Source organism: Pseudophryne corroboree, chromosome 5 (assembly GCF_028390025.1).
Source record: "Pseudophryne corroboree isolate aPseCor3 chromosome 5, aPseCor3.hap2, whole genome shotgun sequence".
NCBI lineage: Eukaryota > Metazoa > Chordata > Amphibia > Anura > Myobatrachidae > Pseudophryne > Pseudophryne corroboree.
In genome coordinates this window covers 125,195,978-125,213,746 of record NC_086448.1, presented here as the reverse complement: position 1 = coordinate 125,213,746, position 17,769 = coordinate 125,195,978, and the positions used below count along the sequence as shown (strand labels likewise).

The 17,769-nt window shown below is 47.1% G+C and overlaps 1 protein-coding gene across 7 annotated transcripts in view; it reads right to left on the bottom strand.

Annotated features, from left to right (window-relative positions):
- Nucleotides 1-17,769, bottom strand: part of STK31 (serine/threonine kinase 31) — a 783,847-nt gene that overhangs the window by 480,017 nt on the left and 286,061 nt on the right. For all 7 annotated transcript variants that reach the window (XM_063921681.1, XM_063921683.1, XM_063921684.1 and 4 more), the window contains one exon: nt 12,520-12,594. In XM_063921681.1, the coding sequence (XP_063777751.1) occupies nt 12,520-12,594 (75 nt within the window). The remainder of the gene's footprint in view (nt 1-12,519; nt 12,595-17,769) is intronic.

Below are 17,769 nucleotides of genomic sequence, written 5' to 3'. Positions count from 1 at the left end.
GACCACTGTCGTGTCTATAAACATCGTCTGGCAGATATGGACATCACATCTACTCTTGATGCCAGAATGCAAATATCCCTCTGCGCATCTCGCATATATAGAAATGCATCCTTAAAATGCTCTATAGTCAATAAAATATTGTTCCTGTCAAGGGTATCAATATTTTCAGTCAGGAAATCCGACCAAGCCCCCCCAGCGCTGCACATCCAGGCTGAGGCGATTGCTGGTCGTAGTATAACACCAGTATGTGTGTATATACTTTTTAGGATATTTTTCAGCTTCCTATCAGCTGGCTCTTTGAGGGCGGCCGTATCTGGAGACGGTAACGCCACTTGTTTTTATAAGCGTGTGAGCGCCTTATCCACCCTAAGGTGTGTTTCCCAACTCGCCCTCACTTCTGGCGGGAAAAGGTATACCTCCAATAATTTTCTATCGGAGGAAACCCACGTATCATCACACACTTTAATTTATCTGATTCAGGAAAAACTACAAGTAGATTATTCCCACCCTACATAATACCCTTATTTGTGGTACTTGTAGTATCAGAAATATGTAACACCTCCTTCATTGCCCTTAACATGTAACGTGTGGCCCTAAAGGAAAATACGTTTGTTTCTTCACCGTCGACACTGAAGTCAGTGTCCGTGTCTGTGTCGACCAACTGAGGTAAATGGGCGTTTTTACAAGCCCCTGACGGTGTCTGAGACGCCTGGACAGGTACTAATTTGTTTGCCGGCCGTCTCATGTCGTCAACCGACCTTGCATCGTGTTGACATTATCACGTAATTCCTAAATAAGCCATCCATTCCGGTGTCGACTCCCTAGAGAGTGACATCACCAATACAGGCAATTTGCTCCGCCTCCTCACCAACATCGTCCTCCTACATGTCGACACACACGTACCGACACACAGCACACACACAGGGAATGCTCTGATAGAGGACAGGACCCCACTAGCCCTTTGGGGAGACAGAGGGAGAGTTTGCCAGCACACACCAAACGCTAGAATTATACAGGGACAACCCCTTATACAAGTGTTTTCCCTTATAGCATTTTCACATATGTAATCATATCGCCAAATAAGTGCCCCCCCTCTCTGTTTTAACCCTGTTTCTGTAGTGCAGTGCAGGGGAGAGCCTGGGAGCCTTCCTCACAGCAGAGCTGAGCAGGAAAATGGCGCCGTGTGCTGAGGAGAATAGGCCCCGCCCCCTAAAACGGCGGGCTCTTCTCCCGGAGTTTGTGAGATCTGGCAGGGGTTAAATACATCCATATAGCCTCAAGGGCTATATGTGATGTATTTTAGCCATAAAAAAGGTATAATACATTGCTGCCCAGGGCGCCCCCCCCAGCGCCCTGCACCCTCAGTGACCGCTGGTATGAAGTGTGCTGACAACAATGGCGCACAGCTGCAGTGCTGTGCGCTACCTTATGAAGACTGAAAGTCTTCTGCCGCCTGTTTCCGGACCTCTGGACCTCTTCAACTTCGGCATCTGCAAGGGGGGTCGGCGGCACGGCTCCGGGACGAACCCCAGGGTGAGACCTGTGTTCCGACTCCCTCTGGAGCTAATGGTGTCCAGTAGCCTAAGAAGCAAATCCATCCTGCACGCAGGTGAGTTTACTTCTCTCCCCTAAGTCCCTCGTAGCAGTGAGCCTGTTGCCAGCAGGACTCACTGAAAATAAAAAACCTAACTTAAACTTTTATTCTAAGCAGCTCAGGAGAGCCACCTAGATTGCACCCTTCTCGGCCGGGCACAAAGATCTAACTGAGGCTTGGAGGAGGGTCATAGGGGGAGGAGCCAGTGCACACCTCCTGATCCTAAAGCTTTTATTATTGTGCCCTGTCTCCTGCGGAGCCGCTAAACCCCATGGTCCTGACGGAGTCCCCAGCATCCACTTAGGACGTTAGAGAAATGTAGCCAAAGGTGGGTCATTTTGGACCCCCGTTGCCACCATTCCACTGGGGGGTAGGGAAACCCCAGAACCTGAACTCTCTGCTGCCAAGTTTTCCTCAATCATGCCTGCAGCGTCACCTCCACACACTGTGGGATCAGCTCCAGCTCTGTTGCCCCCTGTAGCTGACATAGATAAAAGCACAATCTCAGGCAACACAGTACAATATCAGCAGCAATATACCGGACAAGAACCCCCTGTGCAGCTTATATACTCCGCAAACAGGGGATTCAAGAGGTATATGGTGACTAAAAATCACAAAGAAAAACATACAATGAGTATATCTTGTGATACACCTATATCAGATAATAAACCCGATGCACTGAGCCCCCTCAGGTCATAGAATATAAGGAAAGCAATCTGAGGGGTATATGCAATTGCGGTCGAATTCCCGAAATTGTCGAATTTCGGGACTTTTTCGCCCAAAAAAAAAAAAATCGTCAATGCAATTCAGTACTTTCCGTCAAAAAAACGGACTTTCAAAATTCGACTTTTTGAAATTAGACTTTTGTCAAATTCGACTTTTCTGCAATGATACAAGTGCTGCAATTCGACCAAAATATATTCAATTGAAGTTTGGAAATTCGACAACAGTGCTTTTAGACAGTAAATTCGACATTTTCAATCCGCCACACTTTGGTGGGTGAAACTAATAAAAAAAAATTAAAACATGTTTTTTTGTGTGTTTTTTTTATTGATACAAGTTGAGTATCCCATATCCATATATTCCGAAATACGGAATATTCCGAAATACGGACTTTTTTGAGTGAGAGTGAGATAGTGAAACCTTTGTTTTTTGATGGCTCAATGTACACAAACTTTGTTTAATACACAAAGTTATTAATAATATTGTATTAAATGACCTTCAGGCTGTGTATATAAGGTGTATATTTAACATAAATGAATTGTGTGTATGTACACACACTTTGTTTAATGCACAAAGTTAAAAAAAAGATTGTCTAAAATTATCTTCAGGCTGTTTGAATAAGGTGTATATGATACATAAATGCATTCTGTGCTTAGATTTAGGTCCCATCACCATGATATCTCATTATGGTATCTAATTATTCCAAAATACGGAAAAATCCGATATCCAAAATACCTCTGGTCCCAAGCATTTTGGATAAGGGATACTCAACCTGTAATAGCATATCTATTTATATTAGAAGGGATTAGGTACTTGGTTTGTCTTTTTTGGAGGCACAAGTATCATGTCCCCCCCATCCAAGGGCTGCGGATGGGGGGCTGATAGCCTTGTCAAAATTGAAAGAATATTGTTTTTTCCAGTAGTACTACAAGTCCCAGCAAGCCTCCCTCGCAAGCTGGTACTTGGAGAACCACAAGTACCAGCATGCGGGAGAAAAACGGGCCCGCTGGTACCTGTAGTACTACTGGGGAAAAAATACCCAAATAAAAACAGGAGACACACACCGTGACAAGTACAACTTTATTACACACTGCCGACACACACATACTTACCTATGTTGACACGAAGCAGCCGGTCCTCTTCTCCAAGTAGAATCCACGGGTACCTGAAAATAAAAGATAATTATACTCACCTGATCCAGGGTCCAGAGATAAATCCACGAACTTGTCAAAACAACAAAACGAACACCCGACCACCGGACTGAAAGGGGTCCCATGTTGACACGAGACCCCTTTCCACGAATGCAGACACCCCCGTGACAGCTGTCACGGAAGTGTCTCTTCAGCCAATCAGCGAGTGCAACGTCCTTTCACTCTGCTGATTGGCTGTGTGCGTCTGAGCTCAGACAGCGCATCGCAAAGCCTCTCCATTATATATTTCGGGGAAAGGGGTCTCATGTGTCAACATGGGACCCCTTTCAGTCCGGTGGTCGGGTGTTCGTGTTTTTTTTTTTTTGCCAAGTACGAGGATTTTATCTCTGGACGTGGATTTATCTCTGGACACTGGATCAGGTGAGTGTTTTTTTTTCCACAGGTACCCCGGATCGTCGGAGTCGAGATGTGGCAGTCGGCGTGTCAACGTAGGTAAGTATGTGTGTGTCGGCAGTGTGTAATAAAGTTGTACTCGTCACGGTGTGTCTCCTGTTTTTATTTGGGTATTTTTTTTCCCTGTAGTACTACAGGTACCAGCGGGTCCATTTTTCTCCCGCATGCTGGTACTTGTGGTTCTCCAAGTACCAGCTTGCGGGGGAGGCTTGCTGGGACTTGTAGTACTACTGGAAAAAAACAATATTCTTTCAATTTTGACAAGGCTATCAGCCCCCCATCCGCAGCCCTTGGATGGGGGGGGGGGGGGGGGGGGGGGGGGAGACAGCCTCGGGCTTCACCCCTGGCCCTTGGGTGGCTGGGGGGGGGGGGGACCCCTTGATTGAAGGGGTCCCCACTCCCCCAGGGTACCCCGCCAGGGGTGACTAGTTAGATATTTAATGCCACGGCCGCTGGGCACTGTATAAAAGTGACCCCCGGCTGTGGCATTATCTTTCCAGTTAGTGGAGCCCGATGCTGGTGTATAAAATACGGGGGACCCCTACTCTTTTTGTCCCCCGTATTTTTTGCACCAGCACCAGGCGCAGAGCCCGATGCTGGTTTTAAAAATACGGGGGATCCCCTGTCCAATTTTTCCCCGCATTTTTAGAACCAGGACCAGCTCGAAGAGCCCGAGGCTGGTTATGCTTTGGAGGGGGGCCCCCACGCCATTTTTTTTTCCGGGTTTTTCCCGTTTTTCCCCGTTTTTTAAAATCGCGGCAAAATCCGGCAAATCGGACGTTTTTCGTCCGCGGGACTGTCGAATCCGTTTTCCATTGAATATGGTGAATTTCGGCAACCACTTGCCGAAATTGGACGGTCGAATTGTGTCAAATTAAAAAATGGCGATAATTTGCCGCGATTCGCCGCTAATTGCATATACCCCTGAGTGAGAGACACGAAATGGAGATCACACAGCAAGCTACATGCACACACATATAGTCACAATGTACAATGCAGAAATTATGACATGCAATAAAACTGCACTGGACTAGCAATACAAAGTAATACTCAGTATAGCTATATAATTAGTAGATATATCAATGCACAGTAAAGGCTGGATGTATATCACAGGGTACTTGTACTACATTACCCTCACCAAATGCACTGTTTCTTAACTAACACGGTCAGTAGACATGTAGAATACTTAAGTGTCTTGTAAAATGCACAGCGCTGACGTGCAGGCGGCTTTACAAAGGAGGATTTGCCCAAGCAGTCCCAGGAATAGTGCTGCTCTGTGTAATGGCGCCCAAACACTGACTAGGAGTGAGGGAGAGATATAAGAAGCTCCAGGGCGGGAACATTACTGTAAATGGTGCCCTGGGGCTGGGGGAGGGGGAGGGGCTACAGGTCCAAGCCTTATCCCCCTGCTGGACCGCACCACTGGTACCATGGGCTGTAATATAAACGGTTTTTATGAGGTAAAAACCGACCTGTGCCCTTGCCCTGGTGGTTTAGTGGAGTCCCTGCTCGACCACAGTGTCCCCGCCAGACTGCGATTTCAGCGGGAATCCGCCTAGGGGACCCACTTAACTCCTTCCCCGAGTGCAGCCACGCAATCCAGGAGAACTTTGGCGAGTGTGTGACTAACGGGGAGCAAACCGGAGCCTCCGCTGTTAAGTACCCGGCAACCAGGGCGCGGGAGTATACAGTGCCGCTGGGAGAGGTGATGGAGCTGCAGCAGGAGATGTCAGACTGACATCTATCACTGCTGCAGCCCTTGAAGTATTCTATCTTCGCTTAAAAAGCTCTTCTCAGGGCTGCTGTAGCAGCCCACCTGTTGTATGCCTGCTTACTGTATGGCACCAACTACAAAACTGAGCTCCTGTGCACGGAGGCGGGTTATAGAGGAGGAGGCGCTATGCATCTTGGGAACAGTCAAAGCTTTGAGCCTGTTGGTGCCGCGGATCAAGATCCTTCTCTACACCCAATGTTATTCCCTTTGGAGCCTTGTGTACCCCGCAGCAGAAATAGACATGGAACTATAATTCTGCACAGTGAAATGGACTTTGGGGTCCCACTTGCTCCTTGTCTATGCTATCTAGAGAGAGAGAGAGAGAGAGAGAGAGAGAGAGAGAGAGAGAGAGAGAGAGAGAGAGAGAGAGAGAGAGAGAGAAAGAAAGAAAGAAAGAAAGAAAAATAAAGAAAGAAAGAAATAGAAAGAAAGAAAAAGAAAATAAGAATTTACTCACCGGTAATTCTGTTTCTCGTAGTCCGTAGTGGATGCTGGGAACTCCGTAAGGACCATGGGGAATAGCGGGCTCCGAAGGAGGCTGGGCACTCTAGAAAGATCTTAGACTACCTGGTGTGCACTGGCTCCTCCCACTATGACCCTCCTCCAAGCCTCAGTTAGGTACTGTGCCCGGACGAGCGTACACAGTAAGGAAGGATTTTGAATCCCGGGTAAGACTCATACCAGCCACACCAATCACACCGTACAACTCGTGATATGAAACACAGTTAACAGTATGAAACAATAGAGCCTCTCAACAGATGGCTCAACAATAACCCGATTTAGTTAACAATAACTATGTACAAGTATTGCAGATAAACCGCACTTGGGATGGGCGCCCAGCATCCACTACGGACTACGAGAAATAGAATTACCGGTGAGTAAATTCTTATTTTCTCTGACGTCCTAGTGGATGCTGGGAACTCCGTAAGGACCATGGGGATTATACCAAAGCTCCCAAACGGGCGGGAGAGTGCGGATGACTCTGCAGCACCGAATGAGAGAACTCCAGGTCCTCCTCAGCCAGGATATCAAATTTATAGAATTTTGCAAACGTGTTTGCCACTGACCAAGTAGCAGCTCGGCAAAGTTGTAAAGCCGAGACCCCTCGGGCAGCCGCCCAAGATGAGCCCACCTTCCTTGTGGAATGGGCATTGACAGATTTTGGCTGTGGCAGGCCTGCCACAGTATGTGCAAGCTGAATTGTACTACAAATCCAACGAGCAATAGTCTGCTTAGAAGCAGGAGCACCCAGCTTGTTGGGTGCATACAGGATAAACAGCGAGTCAGATTTTCTGACTCCAGCCGTCCTGGAAACATATATTTTCAGGGCCCTGACAACGTCTAGCAACTTGGAGTCCTCCAAATCCTTAGTAGCCGCAGGCACCACAATAGGCTGGTTCAGGTGAAACGTTGACACCACCTTAGGGAGAAACTGGGGACGAGTCCTCAATTCTGCCCTATCCATATGGAAAATCAGATAAGGGCTTTTACATGATAAAGCCGCCAACTCTGACACTCGCCTGGCTGAAGCCAAGGCCAATAACATGACCACTTTCCACGTGAGATATTTCAGATCCACGGTTTTTAGTGGCTCAAACCAATGTGATTTTAAGAAACTCAACATCACGTTGAGATCCCAAGGTGCCACAGGAGGCACAAATGGGGGCTGAATATGCAGGACTCCTTTCACAAATGTCTGAACTTCAGGTACTGAAGCTAGTTCTTTTTGAAAGAAAATTGACAGAGCCGAGATCTGTACCTTAATGGAGCCCAATTTTAGGCCCACATTCACTCCTGCTTGCAGGAAATGCAGAAATCGACCTAGTTGAAATTCCTCCGTTGGGGCCTTTTCGGCCTCACACCATGCAACATACCTCCGCCATATGCGGTGATAATGAGTTGCTGTGACCTCTTTCCTGGCTTTAATAAGCGTAGGAATGACTTCCTCCGGAATGCCCTTTTCCTTCAGGATCCGGCGTTCAACCGCCATGCCGTCAAACACAGCCGCGGGAAGTCTTGGAACAGACAGGGGCCCTGCTGCAGCAGGTCCTGTCTGAGCGGCAGAGACCACGGGTCCTCTGAGATCATCTCTTGAAGTTCCGGGTACCACGCTCTTCTCGGCCAATCCGGAACCACGAGAATTGTGTTTACTCCTCGCTTTCTTATTATTCTCAATACCTTTGGTATGAGAGGTAGAGGAGGGAACACATAAACTGACCGATACACCCACGGTGTCACTAGAGCGTCCACAGCTATCGCCTGAGGGTCTCTTGACCTGGCGCAATACTTCTCTAGTTTTTTGTTTAGGCGGGACGCCATCATGTCTACCTGTGGACGACCCCATTGATTTACAATCATTTGGAAGACTTCTGGATGAAGTCCCCACTCTCCCGGGTGGAGGTCGTGCCTGCTGAGAAAGTCTGCTTCCCAGTTGTCCACTCCCGGGATGAACACTGCTGACAGTGCTAGTACATGATTCTCCGCCCATCGGAGAATTTTTGTGGCTTTTGCCATCGCCGTCCTGCTTCTTGTGCCGCCCTGTCGATTCACATGGGCGACTGCCGTGATGTTGTCTGACTGGATCAGCACCGGCTGGTGTAGGAGCAGGGATTTTGCTTGACTTAGGGCATTGTAAATGGCCCTTAGTTCCAGAATATTTATGTGAAGGGCAGTCTCCTGACTTGACCATAGTCCTTGGAAATTTCTTCCCTTTGTGACTGCCCCCCAGCCTCGTAGGCTGGCATCCGTGGTCACCAGGACCCAGTCCTGTATGCCGAATCTGCGGCCCTCCAGAAGATGAGCACTGTGCAGCCACCACAGAAGAGACACCCTGGTTCGTGGAGACAGGGTTATTAAACGATGCATCTGAAGATGCGATCCGGACCACTTGTCCAACAGGTCCCACTGAAAAATTCTGGCATGGAACCTGCCGAATGGAATTGCTTCGTAAGAAGCTACCATCTTTCCCAGGACCCGCGTGCAGTGATGCACCGATACCTGTTTTGGTTTTAGGAGGTCTCTGACTAGAGAAGACAACTCCCTGGCTTTCTCCTCCGGGAGAAACACTTTTTTCTGGGCCGTGTCCAGAATCATTCCCAGGAACATTAGACGTGTCGTGGGGACCAGCTGTGACTTTGGGATATTCAGAATCCAACCGTGCTGGCTCAGCACTTCCTGAGATAGTGCTACTCCCACTACCAACTGTTCCTTGGATCGTGCCTTTATTAGGAGATCGTCCAAGTATGGGATAATTAAAACTCCCTTTTTTCGAAGGAGTATCATCATTTCCGCCATAACCTTGGTAAATACCCTCGGTGCCGTGGAGAGTCCAAACGGCAGCGTCTGGAATTGGTAATGGCAATCCTGTACCACAAATCTGAGTTACTCCTGGTGAGAATTGTAAATGGGGACATGCAGGTAAGCATCCTTGATGTCCAGGGATACCATGTAATCCCCCTCGTCCAGGCTTGCAATAACCGCCCTGAGCGATTCCATCTTGAACTTGAATTTTTTTATGTATGTGTTCAAGGATTTCAAATTTAAAATGGGTCTCACCGAACCGTCCGGTTTCGGCACCACAGAAAGTGTGGAATAGTAACCCCGGCCTTGTTGAAGTAGGGGTACCTTGATTATCACTTGCTGGGAATACAGCTTGTGAATCGCTGCTAGCACCGCCTCCCTGTCTGAGGGAGCAATCGGCAAGGCGGATTTTAGGAAACGGCGGGGTGGAGTCGCCTCGAATTCCAGCCTGTATCCCTGAGATACTATTTGAAGGATCCAGGAATCCACCTGTGAGCGAGCCCACTGATTGCTGAAATTCCTGAGGCGGGCCCCCACCGTACCTGGCTCCGCCTGTGAAGCCCCACCGTCATGCGGCGGACTTGGAAGAGGAAGCGGGGGAGGACTTTTGTTCCTGGGAACCTGCTGTTTGCTGCAGCCTTTTTCCCCTGCCTCTGCCTCTTGACAGAAAAGACCCTCCTTTTCCCCGCTTGTTTTTCTGGGACCGAAAGGACTGAACCTGATAAAATGGCGCCTTCTTAGGCTGTGAGGGGACATGGGGTAAAAATGCTGACTTCCCAGACGTTGCTGTGGAAACTAGGTCGGAGAAACCATCCCCAAATAATTCCTCCCCCTTATAAGGCAAAACTTCCATGTGCCTTTTGGAATCTGCATCTCCAGTCCACTGGCGAGTCCATAAGCATCTCCTAGCAGAGATGGATAATGCACTTACTTTAGATGCCAGCCGGCAGATTTCCCTCTGTGCATCTCTCATGTATAAGACTGAGTCTTTGAAATGGTCAATTGTTAGCAGGATCGTGTCTCTGTCTAACGTGTCAATATTTTCTGACAGTTTATCTGACCACGCAGCGGCAGCACTGCACATCCATGCTGACGCAATAGCTGGTCTGAGTATAATGCCTGAGTGTGTATATACAGACTTCAGGATCGCCTCCTGCTTTCTATCAGCAGGTTCCTTAAGGGCGGCCGTATCCTGGGACGGTAGTGCCACCTTTTTAGACAAACGTGTGAGCGCTTTATCCACCCTCGGGGGTGTTTCCCAACGTAACCTATCCTCTGGCGGGAAAGGGAACGCCATTAGTAGCTTCTTAGGAATTACCAATTTCTTATCAGGGGAAGCCCACGCTTCTTCACACACTTCATTTAATTCATCTGACGGGGGAAAAACTACAGGTAGTTTTTTCTCCCCTAACATAATACCCTTTTTTGTGGTACCTGGATGTAAATCAGAAATATTTAACACCTCTTTCATTGCCTCAATCATGCAGTGAATGGCCTTAATGGGCATTAAATTTGACTCATCGTCGTCGACACTGGTGTCAGTATCCGTGTCGACATCTACTTGTGCCACCTGAGATAGCGGACGTTTCAGAGCCCCTGATGACTTTTGAGACACCTTGACAGGCACGAGCTGAAGACTCGGCTGTCCCACAGTCGGCATGTCGTCAATTTTTTTATGTAAGGAGTCTATACGTGCACTCATTTCCTGCCATAATACCATCCACTCAGGTGTCTGACCCCCAGGGGGTGACATCCCTGCTAAAGGCATCTGCTCCTCCTCCACATCATTATCCTCCTCAAACATGTCGACACAGCCGTACCGACACTCCACACACACAGGGAATGCTCAAACAGAGGACAGGACCCACAAAAGCCCTTTGGGGGGACAGAGTAAGAGTATGCCAGCACACACCAGAGCGCTATATATATATATACACAGGGACTAACTGAGTTATGGCCCTTAATAGCTGCTTTTCAATATAATATACTGTATACAGTGCCAATTTTAATGCCCCCCCTCTCTTTTCCCTCTTACTGTACTGTAGAATTGCAGGGAAGAGCCAGGGAGCTTCCTTCCAGCCGAGCTGTGAGGGAAAAATGGCGCCAGTGTGCTGAGGAGATAGGCTCCGCCCCTTTTTCGCAGCGTATTCTCCCGCTTTTTATGGGATTCTGGCAGGGGTATTTACCTCATATATAGCCCCAGGGGCTATATATTGAGGTATTTTAGCCAGCCAAGGTGTTTTTATTGCTGCCTCAGGGCGCCCCCCCCCAGCGCCCTGCACCCTCAGTGACCGGAGTGTGAAGTGTGTATGAGGAGCAATGGCGCACAGCTGCAGTGCTGTGCGCTACCTTGGTGAAGACAGGATGTCTTCATGCCGCCGATTTTCCGGACCATCTTCTTGCTTCTGGCTCTGTAAGGGGGACTGCGGCGCGGCTCCGGGACCGAACATCAAGGCTGGGCCTGCGGTCGATCCCTCTGGAGCTAATGGTGTCCAGTAGCCTAAGAAGCCCAATCCGGCTGCAAGCAGGCGAGTTCGCTTCTTCTCCCCTTAGTCCCTCGCTGCAGTGAGCCTGTTGCCAGCAGGTCTCACTGAAAATAACAAATTCTAAGACTATAACTTTCTAAGAGCTCAGGAGAGCCCCTAGTGTGCATCCAACCTCGGCCGGGCACGAAATCTAACTGAGGCTTGGAGGAGGGTCATAGTGGGAGGAGCCAGTGCACACCAGGTAGTCTAAGATCTTTCTAGAGTGCCCAGCCTCCTTCGGAGCCCGCTATTCCCCATGGTCCTTACGGAGTTCCCAGCATCCACTAGGACGTCAGAGAAAGAAAGAAAAAGAAAGAAAGAAAAAGAAAGAAAGAAAAAGAAAGAAAGAAAAAGAAAGAAAGAAAGACAGAAAGAAAGACAGAAAGACAGAAAGAAAGAAAAAGACAGACAGACAGACAGACAGAAAGAAAAGAGTGAACCTATTTAAAGAGGAATGCTTCATACTAACTGTACCATCAATGCTGACAAAGCTGCATTACTATTATAATATAAAACTGATCTGGTATTTCAAAACCGCAGCAAGCACTGCAGGACACCTTATGTTACAATGTACCACATGTGCGCAGTATTTCATGTGGATTTTTATACATGGAAAAAAAAAAATACCACATAAATTGTACTCCCAGTGTTCTGAAGAACAAAGATTTTTCACATATAATAATCTTTATTTTAGCTCTCTGTGCATACCATATATATCAGTTATTTTACACTAGGGGTGCAATAGGACAGAACTATACAATTCCTAGAACTGCCCTTAAGTTGAACACAGTGAAAGGTAATGTGTAAACACTTTCAAATAAGGAAACATGCATTGAGAAAGAATCAGAGTGGTCTCCGTAAGCAGAAATGCTCCATTAATTAAAAAAAGACACCTATAAAAGTACTATTATGCTAACGTTTATAAAACTCATTTTTACCACAATAACTAAAAAAAAAAAACCAATAACCCACAATCCTCTGTAAAGGGATTATACTTACCTTCTCATCACTGAGCACATGCTGCAACTTACATCTGTACCAGCACTTATCTGCTGAAAACATCCCACCATAAACCTGTAAATTGAACAAAGGCTGTATTCAGATTAGTGTATCACATTGGGGGGGGGGGGGGGGGGGGGGGGAGATGTACTGTGCCTTGGAGAGTGATAAAGTGGAGATAAAAGGACAGTTAAAGTAGACTTACCATTATTAACTCTCTCTCTGCGAGGTACATTGGGTTCCACAGAGAAAACATGAGTGTGTAGAGTGGATCTTGATCCAGAGACACCAACAGGCTAAAGCTATGACTGTCCCAGGATGCATTGAGGCCTCCTCTATAAACCCCACCTCCAGGCACCGAGAGCTCAGTTTCGTCAACCAGTTCAATGCAGGAGCAGGCAAGAGAGAAGGCAGATGTTAGTCACACAGAACCACATTCTCACGACAGGAGAGGTACTAGCGGCTAATGCCATACAACCCAAAGAAGCTAGGTGCGGCAGGGTGGGCGCCCTGTGGAACCCAATGTACCTCGCAGAAAGACAGTTAACAATGGTAAGTCTATCATAACACTCCTTTTCTGCAGCAGGTGTCGAAGTCGAAAATATTGCAGTACACACATCACGTACAAACTACAAACAGATGGCCTCCATGCGCGTACTTTTTCTGCCGTGCGTGCACATAATAGCAAGTTGCGTATGACTGCTCCCGCGGTCCTGCGTATTAGCACGTGGTATGAGTAATTACGGTACGATTATACATATTTAATCCACATAGTGCACAATGTACACAGTCTACCTGCACCACACCAGCGAGTTACACTTGCTTAAAGTGTATAACAACAAAGGGATTCCCCTTTACAGGATAGGAGGGGACAGAACTAGGTTAAAAGGTGGTGGGATCCAGCTGTAGAGTATTTTTAGAGCAATATTCCGGTGTTGGTTAGCAGAAGATCGCACGCTCCTGCGAATAGTTATGCGCAGGAGCAGAATATTAATATTAACTGTATTTACTGTACTTCTGATATTCGGCGGGAACCCAGTGGAGAACATCTGCAAGTGCACCTGGACCAGACATCGCCCACCTATTCAAACCGACCTATGACCTCTCCTGTACTGTAAACGACCATCTCAGTCACCAATAGATTACAGTTTCCATTGTGTTAGGTTTTGGACAAATGTATAAAAAGCCAGCTGCAGGCCCGGTCACACACAATCTCTGAAAGTGATCTACCTTGATGACTGAGGACCGGGAAGCGCAGGCGAACAAAACGTATGTACCATTGACTGTAGCCTTTATCTCTTATTGTATTGTGTTATTATTGTAACCCCCTGCTAAGTAAAATAAACGGTGGGTTGGACACCAACATAGCTTTTGAAATACAATTGGTGTCGTGTCCCATTTCCTGCTAAAGGTTTAAGGTATATATCTATCACACATGTATCTGCATTGAGCTAACAGCGTGTGTGTGTGTGTGTGTGTGTGTATGCACCGCGTGTACTTTGTACGTCTGTTGCGGCGTGTGTACGCAAAGTGCGTACACGGTATGGGCTCTTGTACGCTAACTGGGTAAAAAGTACGTAGGGTAAGGATTAATAACAGCTGCTACAGCGGCTTTAATTTAAGTGTATTAAGGTATTGCTTTTTGTCCTGTAAAATAATCAGCATTCACAATTGGGGGCTCGATCCGGTTTTTCACACACTCAAGGGCTAGCAGATCATAGCAGACTTTAATCTATCAGCAAAGGATGGAAATACAGCTTTAAGTTAAACCTTTTTCTGGTTGCTTGGATGTTTTAAAACCGTATTTTGTGTGCTGTTAGATTGCGTCTGCTCTGTCTGGTCTGCAGAGGTGCTGAAAGAACCCAGAGAGATACAGGAAAAAAAAGCTGTATATTGTCTCAGTGTAATTTTTGCCACGAAAAAGCATACACAGGGCGAACCTATACTTTGCATACCCTCTCACATATTGTTGCCACAAGGTATAGATTTTTTTTTAAATCAGTTTAGATCAGTATGAAATCGGATACAGTGGTGTGCTATATAGATAAATTTGATATAGTATACTAAGGGAGTAATTATAAAGACACAAAACGCAGTTCTGGCCTGGTTGTAAAGGTTTACACAGAACAAGTGTGGGTTGTGTTTGTGGGCAATTATAGTTTGTGTTGCTCACATTTACAGAGATTGTGTGGATTGTATTATTGCGGACGCACGTTTTGTACACATGGGCCGGACAAAGTACAGGACCGCGCACGCGGCGTAAAAGGCACGCACGGTCGCGTGTTTACGCAAGGTTGCGTAAGAGTGCGGACGCTAAGTACAAATTACATGATAGTTTGTTCAATTAAAAGGTGGGATAGTATACCTTAAATACAATAGCACATAACTATCCGATTTCAAAAGCAGATTAGTGAAAGACTTTTGTCTAAACTGTAAGTGCCTCTGGGGTAAAGCTGCCAATCAGAAAGAGTGGAAATTTTCTGTACAGAAAAACGCTGTGTATTTGTGCGAGCTGAAAGTAGGAGTGAGAGTCTTGAACCCCGGGAATTCGGGATCCCGTCGTTGGTACACCAAGTGAGTGGAGGCTTGGTGGCGTGAGGCGGCTGACTCACGTTAATATAGATGGTAAAGTACGCAAATCGTAAAGAGATTTGCAGAGGAGCGTAATAGGGAATTCTGCATTGCGTAGTATTGAAGTAAAAGGTTTTTTGTTACGCTCCGACTGAGGATCGCAGCTTGTATATTCGACTCCAGTAGTCGTAGAGCGGTAAGGTAACAAGTACCTATACGCTGTGCGATTGTACCGCGCGTTTGTGGGTGCAATACGTGACGCAACTTGATACCCTTGTGCGAACTTTTTGCACAAAACCGCGGTATCATTAGCGCCGTGTAGAGCATACGCAAGCGTGATTTGTGTATAAGTGCATAGGGAGTTTTCGCTGGTCTCTCTCAGGAAAATCTCCAACGGTAGATATTCACTGGAAAAGGTAAGTCACTCCTAAAACTTCCAGTGAATAGTAGCCAGTTAGGGCACCTCACTGGGTACGCGGTGGTCACTATTGAAGTGGTACATCAGCGGAGAAGGAGTGGGTGAAAGCGCTCTGAGAACTTTCACCGCCTATTCGTGTCGTGCATTGGGGATTGCGTAAAAGGAAAAAGTCTGTGATGGGATCCAATTGCACAAACAGTGGGTGTATGGTAGACAGAGTTCAGGCTGAAGAGCCGCGGCCCAAGGGGCCAGCGAGATTTATTATGTGTGGGAAATATGGTCCACACGCGGAGACTTTTTGTTCTGAATGGGTACGTATGACTGCAGAAGATAGGGCATCAATCCCTAGGATGGGCAGCTTTGAGCCAGAGGTATTACAGAACATAAGGATTAGGATATGTCTGATAAAATCCAGAAAACAAAGGATTAGACAAACAGATTGTTTAAACTTGTGGCAGCAAGAGGGGGATGTGCAGAGAGAAAATAGGATTTTAATACCTATCGGTAAATCCTTTTCTCTTAGTCCGTAGAGGATGCTGGGGATGCTTCAAGAACCATGGGGTAGACAGGATCCGCAGGAGACATGGGCACTTTAAGACTTTAAAAGGGATGTGAACTGGCTCCTCCCTCTATGCCCCTCCTCCAGACTCCAGTTATAGGAACTGTGCCCAGGGAGACGGACATTTCGAGGAAAGAATTTATTGATAAAGCACAGTGAGCATTTTACCAGTTCACACCTCCAGTATGCCGCAGAATGTGGTATTCAACAGAACACCAGCCGACGGCATGAAGAATATGCAGCAATACGCTGACTTAAAACGTAACACAACCTATGTGTGTAAACACAACCTATGTGTGTAAACACAACCAGTAACAGCATAACGCATGCTATGGCCTGAATATCGTCAGCAACAGGCTGATTTAAACACAACACACCATGTGTGCAAACATACCCAATGACTGCAGATACAGTACGCACTGGGACGGGCACCCAGCATCCTCTACGGACTAAGAGAAAAGGATTAACCGGTAGGTATTAAAATCCTATTTTCTCATACGTCCTAGAGGATGCTGGGGATGCTTCAAGAACCATGGGGTTTATACCAAAGCCCTAGAACAGGCGGGAGAGTGCGGATGACTCTGCAGCACCGATTGACCAAACAAGAGGTCCTCCTCAGCCAGGGTATCAACTTGTAAAACTTCGCAAAGGTGTTTGATCCCGACCAAATAGCAGCTCGGCAAAGCTGTAATGCCGAGACCCCTCGGCAGCCGCCCAGGATAAGCCCACCTTTCTGGTAGAATGGGCCTTCACCGATTTCGGTAACAGCAATACCGCCGTAGAATGAGCCTGCTGAATCGTATTACTGAATCGTGCAATGGTCTGCTTGGAAGCAGGAGTCCCAATCTTGTTGGGAGCCCACAGGACAAACAGAGCCTCTGTTTTCCTAACCTGAGCCGTTCTGGCGACATACTTTCAAAACTCTGACCACATTGAGAGACTTCGATTCCGCCAAGGCGTCAGTAGCCACTGGCACCACAACAGGCTGGTTTACGTGAAACGATGAAACCCCTTTTTGGCAGAAAATTTCTGACGAGTTCTCAACTCCGCTCTATCTGCTGAGACAAAGTCACCAATGCAGATACCCGCCTTGCGGATGCCAAGGTCAACAGCATGACCACTTTCCAAGTAAGGAATTTCAGCTCAACCGTACATAAAGGTTCAAACCAATGAGATTGCAGGAACTGCAACACCACATTAAGATCCTATGGTGCCACTGTGGGCACAAAGGGAGGTTGGATGTGCAGCACGCCCTTCACGAAGGTCTGAACTTTTGGAAGGGAGGCCAATTCTTTCTGAAAGAAAATAGATAAGGCCGAAATTTGTACATTAATGGAGAATAACTTTAGTCCCGCATCCACACCTGCTTGCAAAAAAAATGGAGCAAATGCCCCAGCTGAAATTTTTTTCGTAGGAGCCTTCTTGGATTTACACCAAGACACATTTTCTCCAAATATGGTGGTAAAGCTTCGCCGTTACTTCTTTTCTAGCCTGAAGCAGTGTGGGAATGACTTCACTGGGAATACCCTTTCGGGCTAGGGATATGGCGTTCAACCGCCATGCCGTCAAACACAGCCGCGGTAAGTCTTGATACACGCACGGTCCTTGCTGTAACAGGTCCTCTCGTAGAGGAAGAGGTCAGGGATCTTCTATGAGTAATTCTTGAAGATCTGGATACCAAACCCTCCTTGGCCACTCCGGG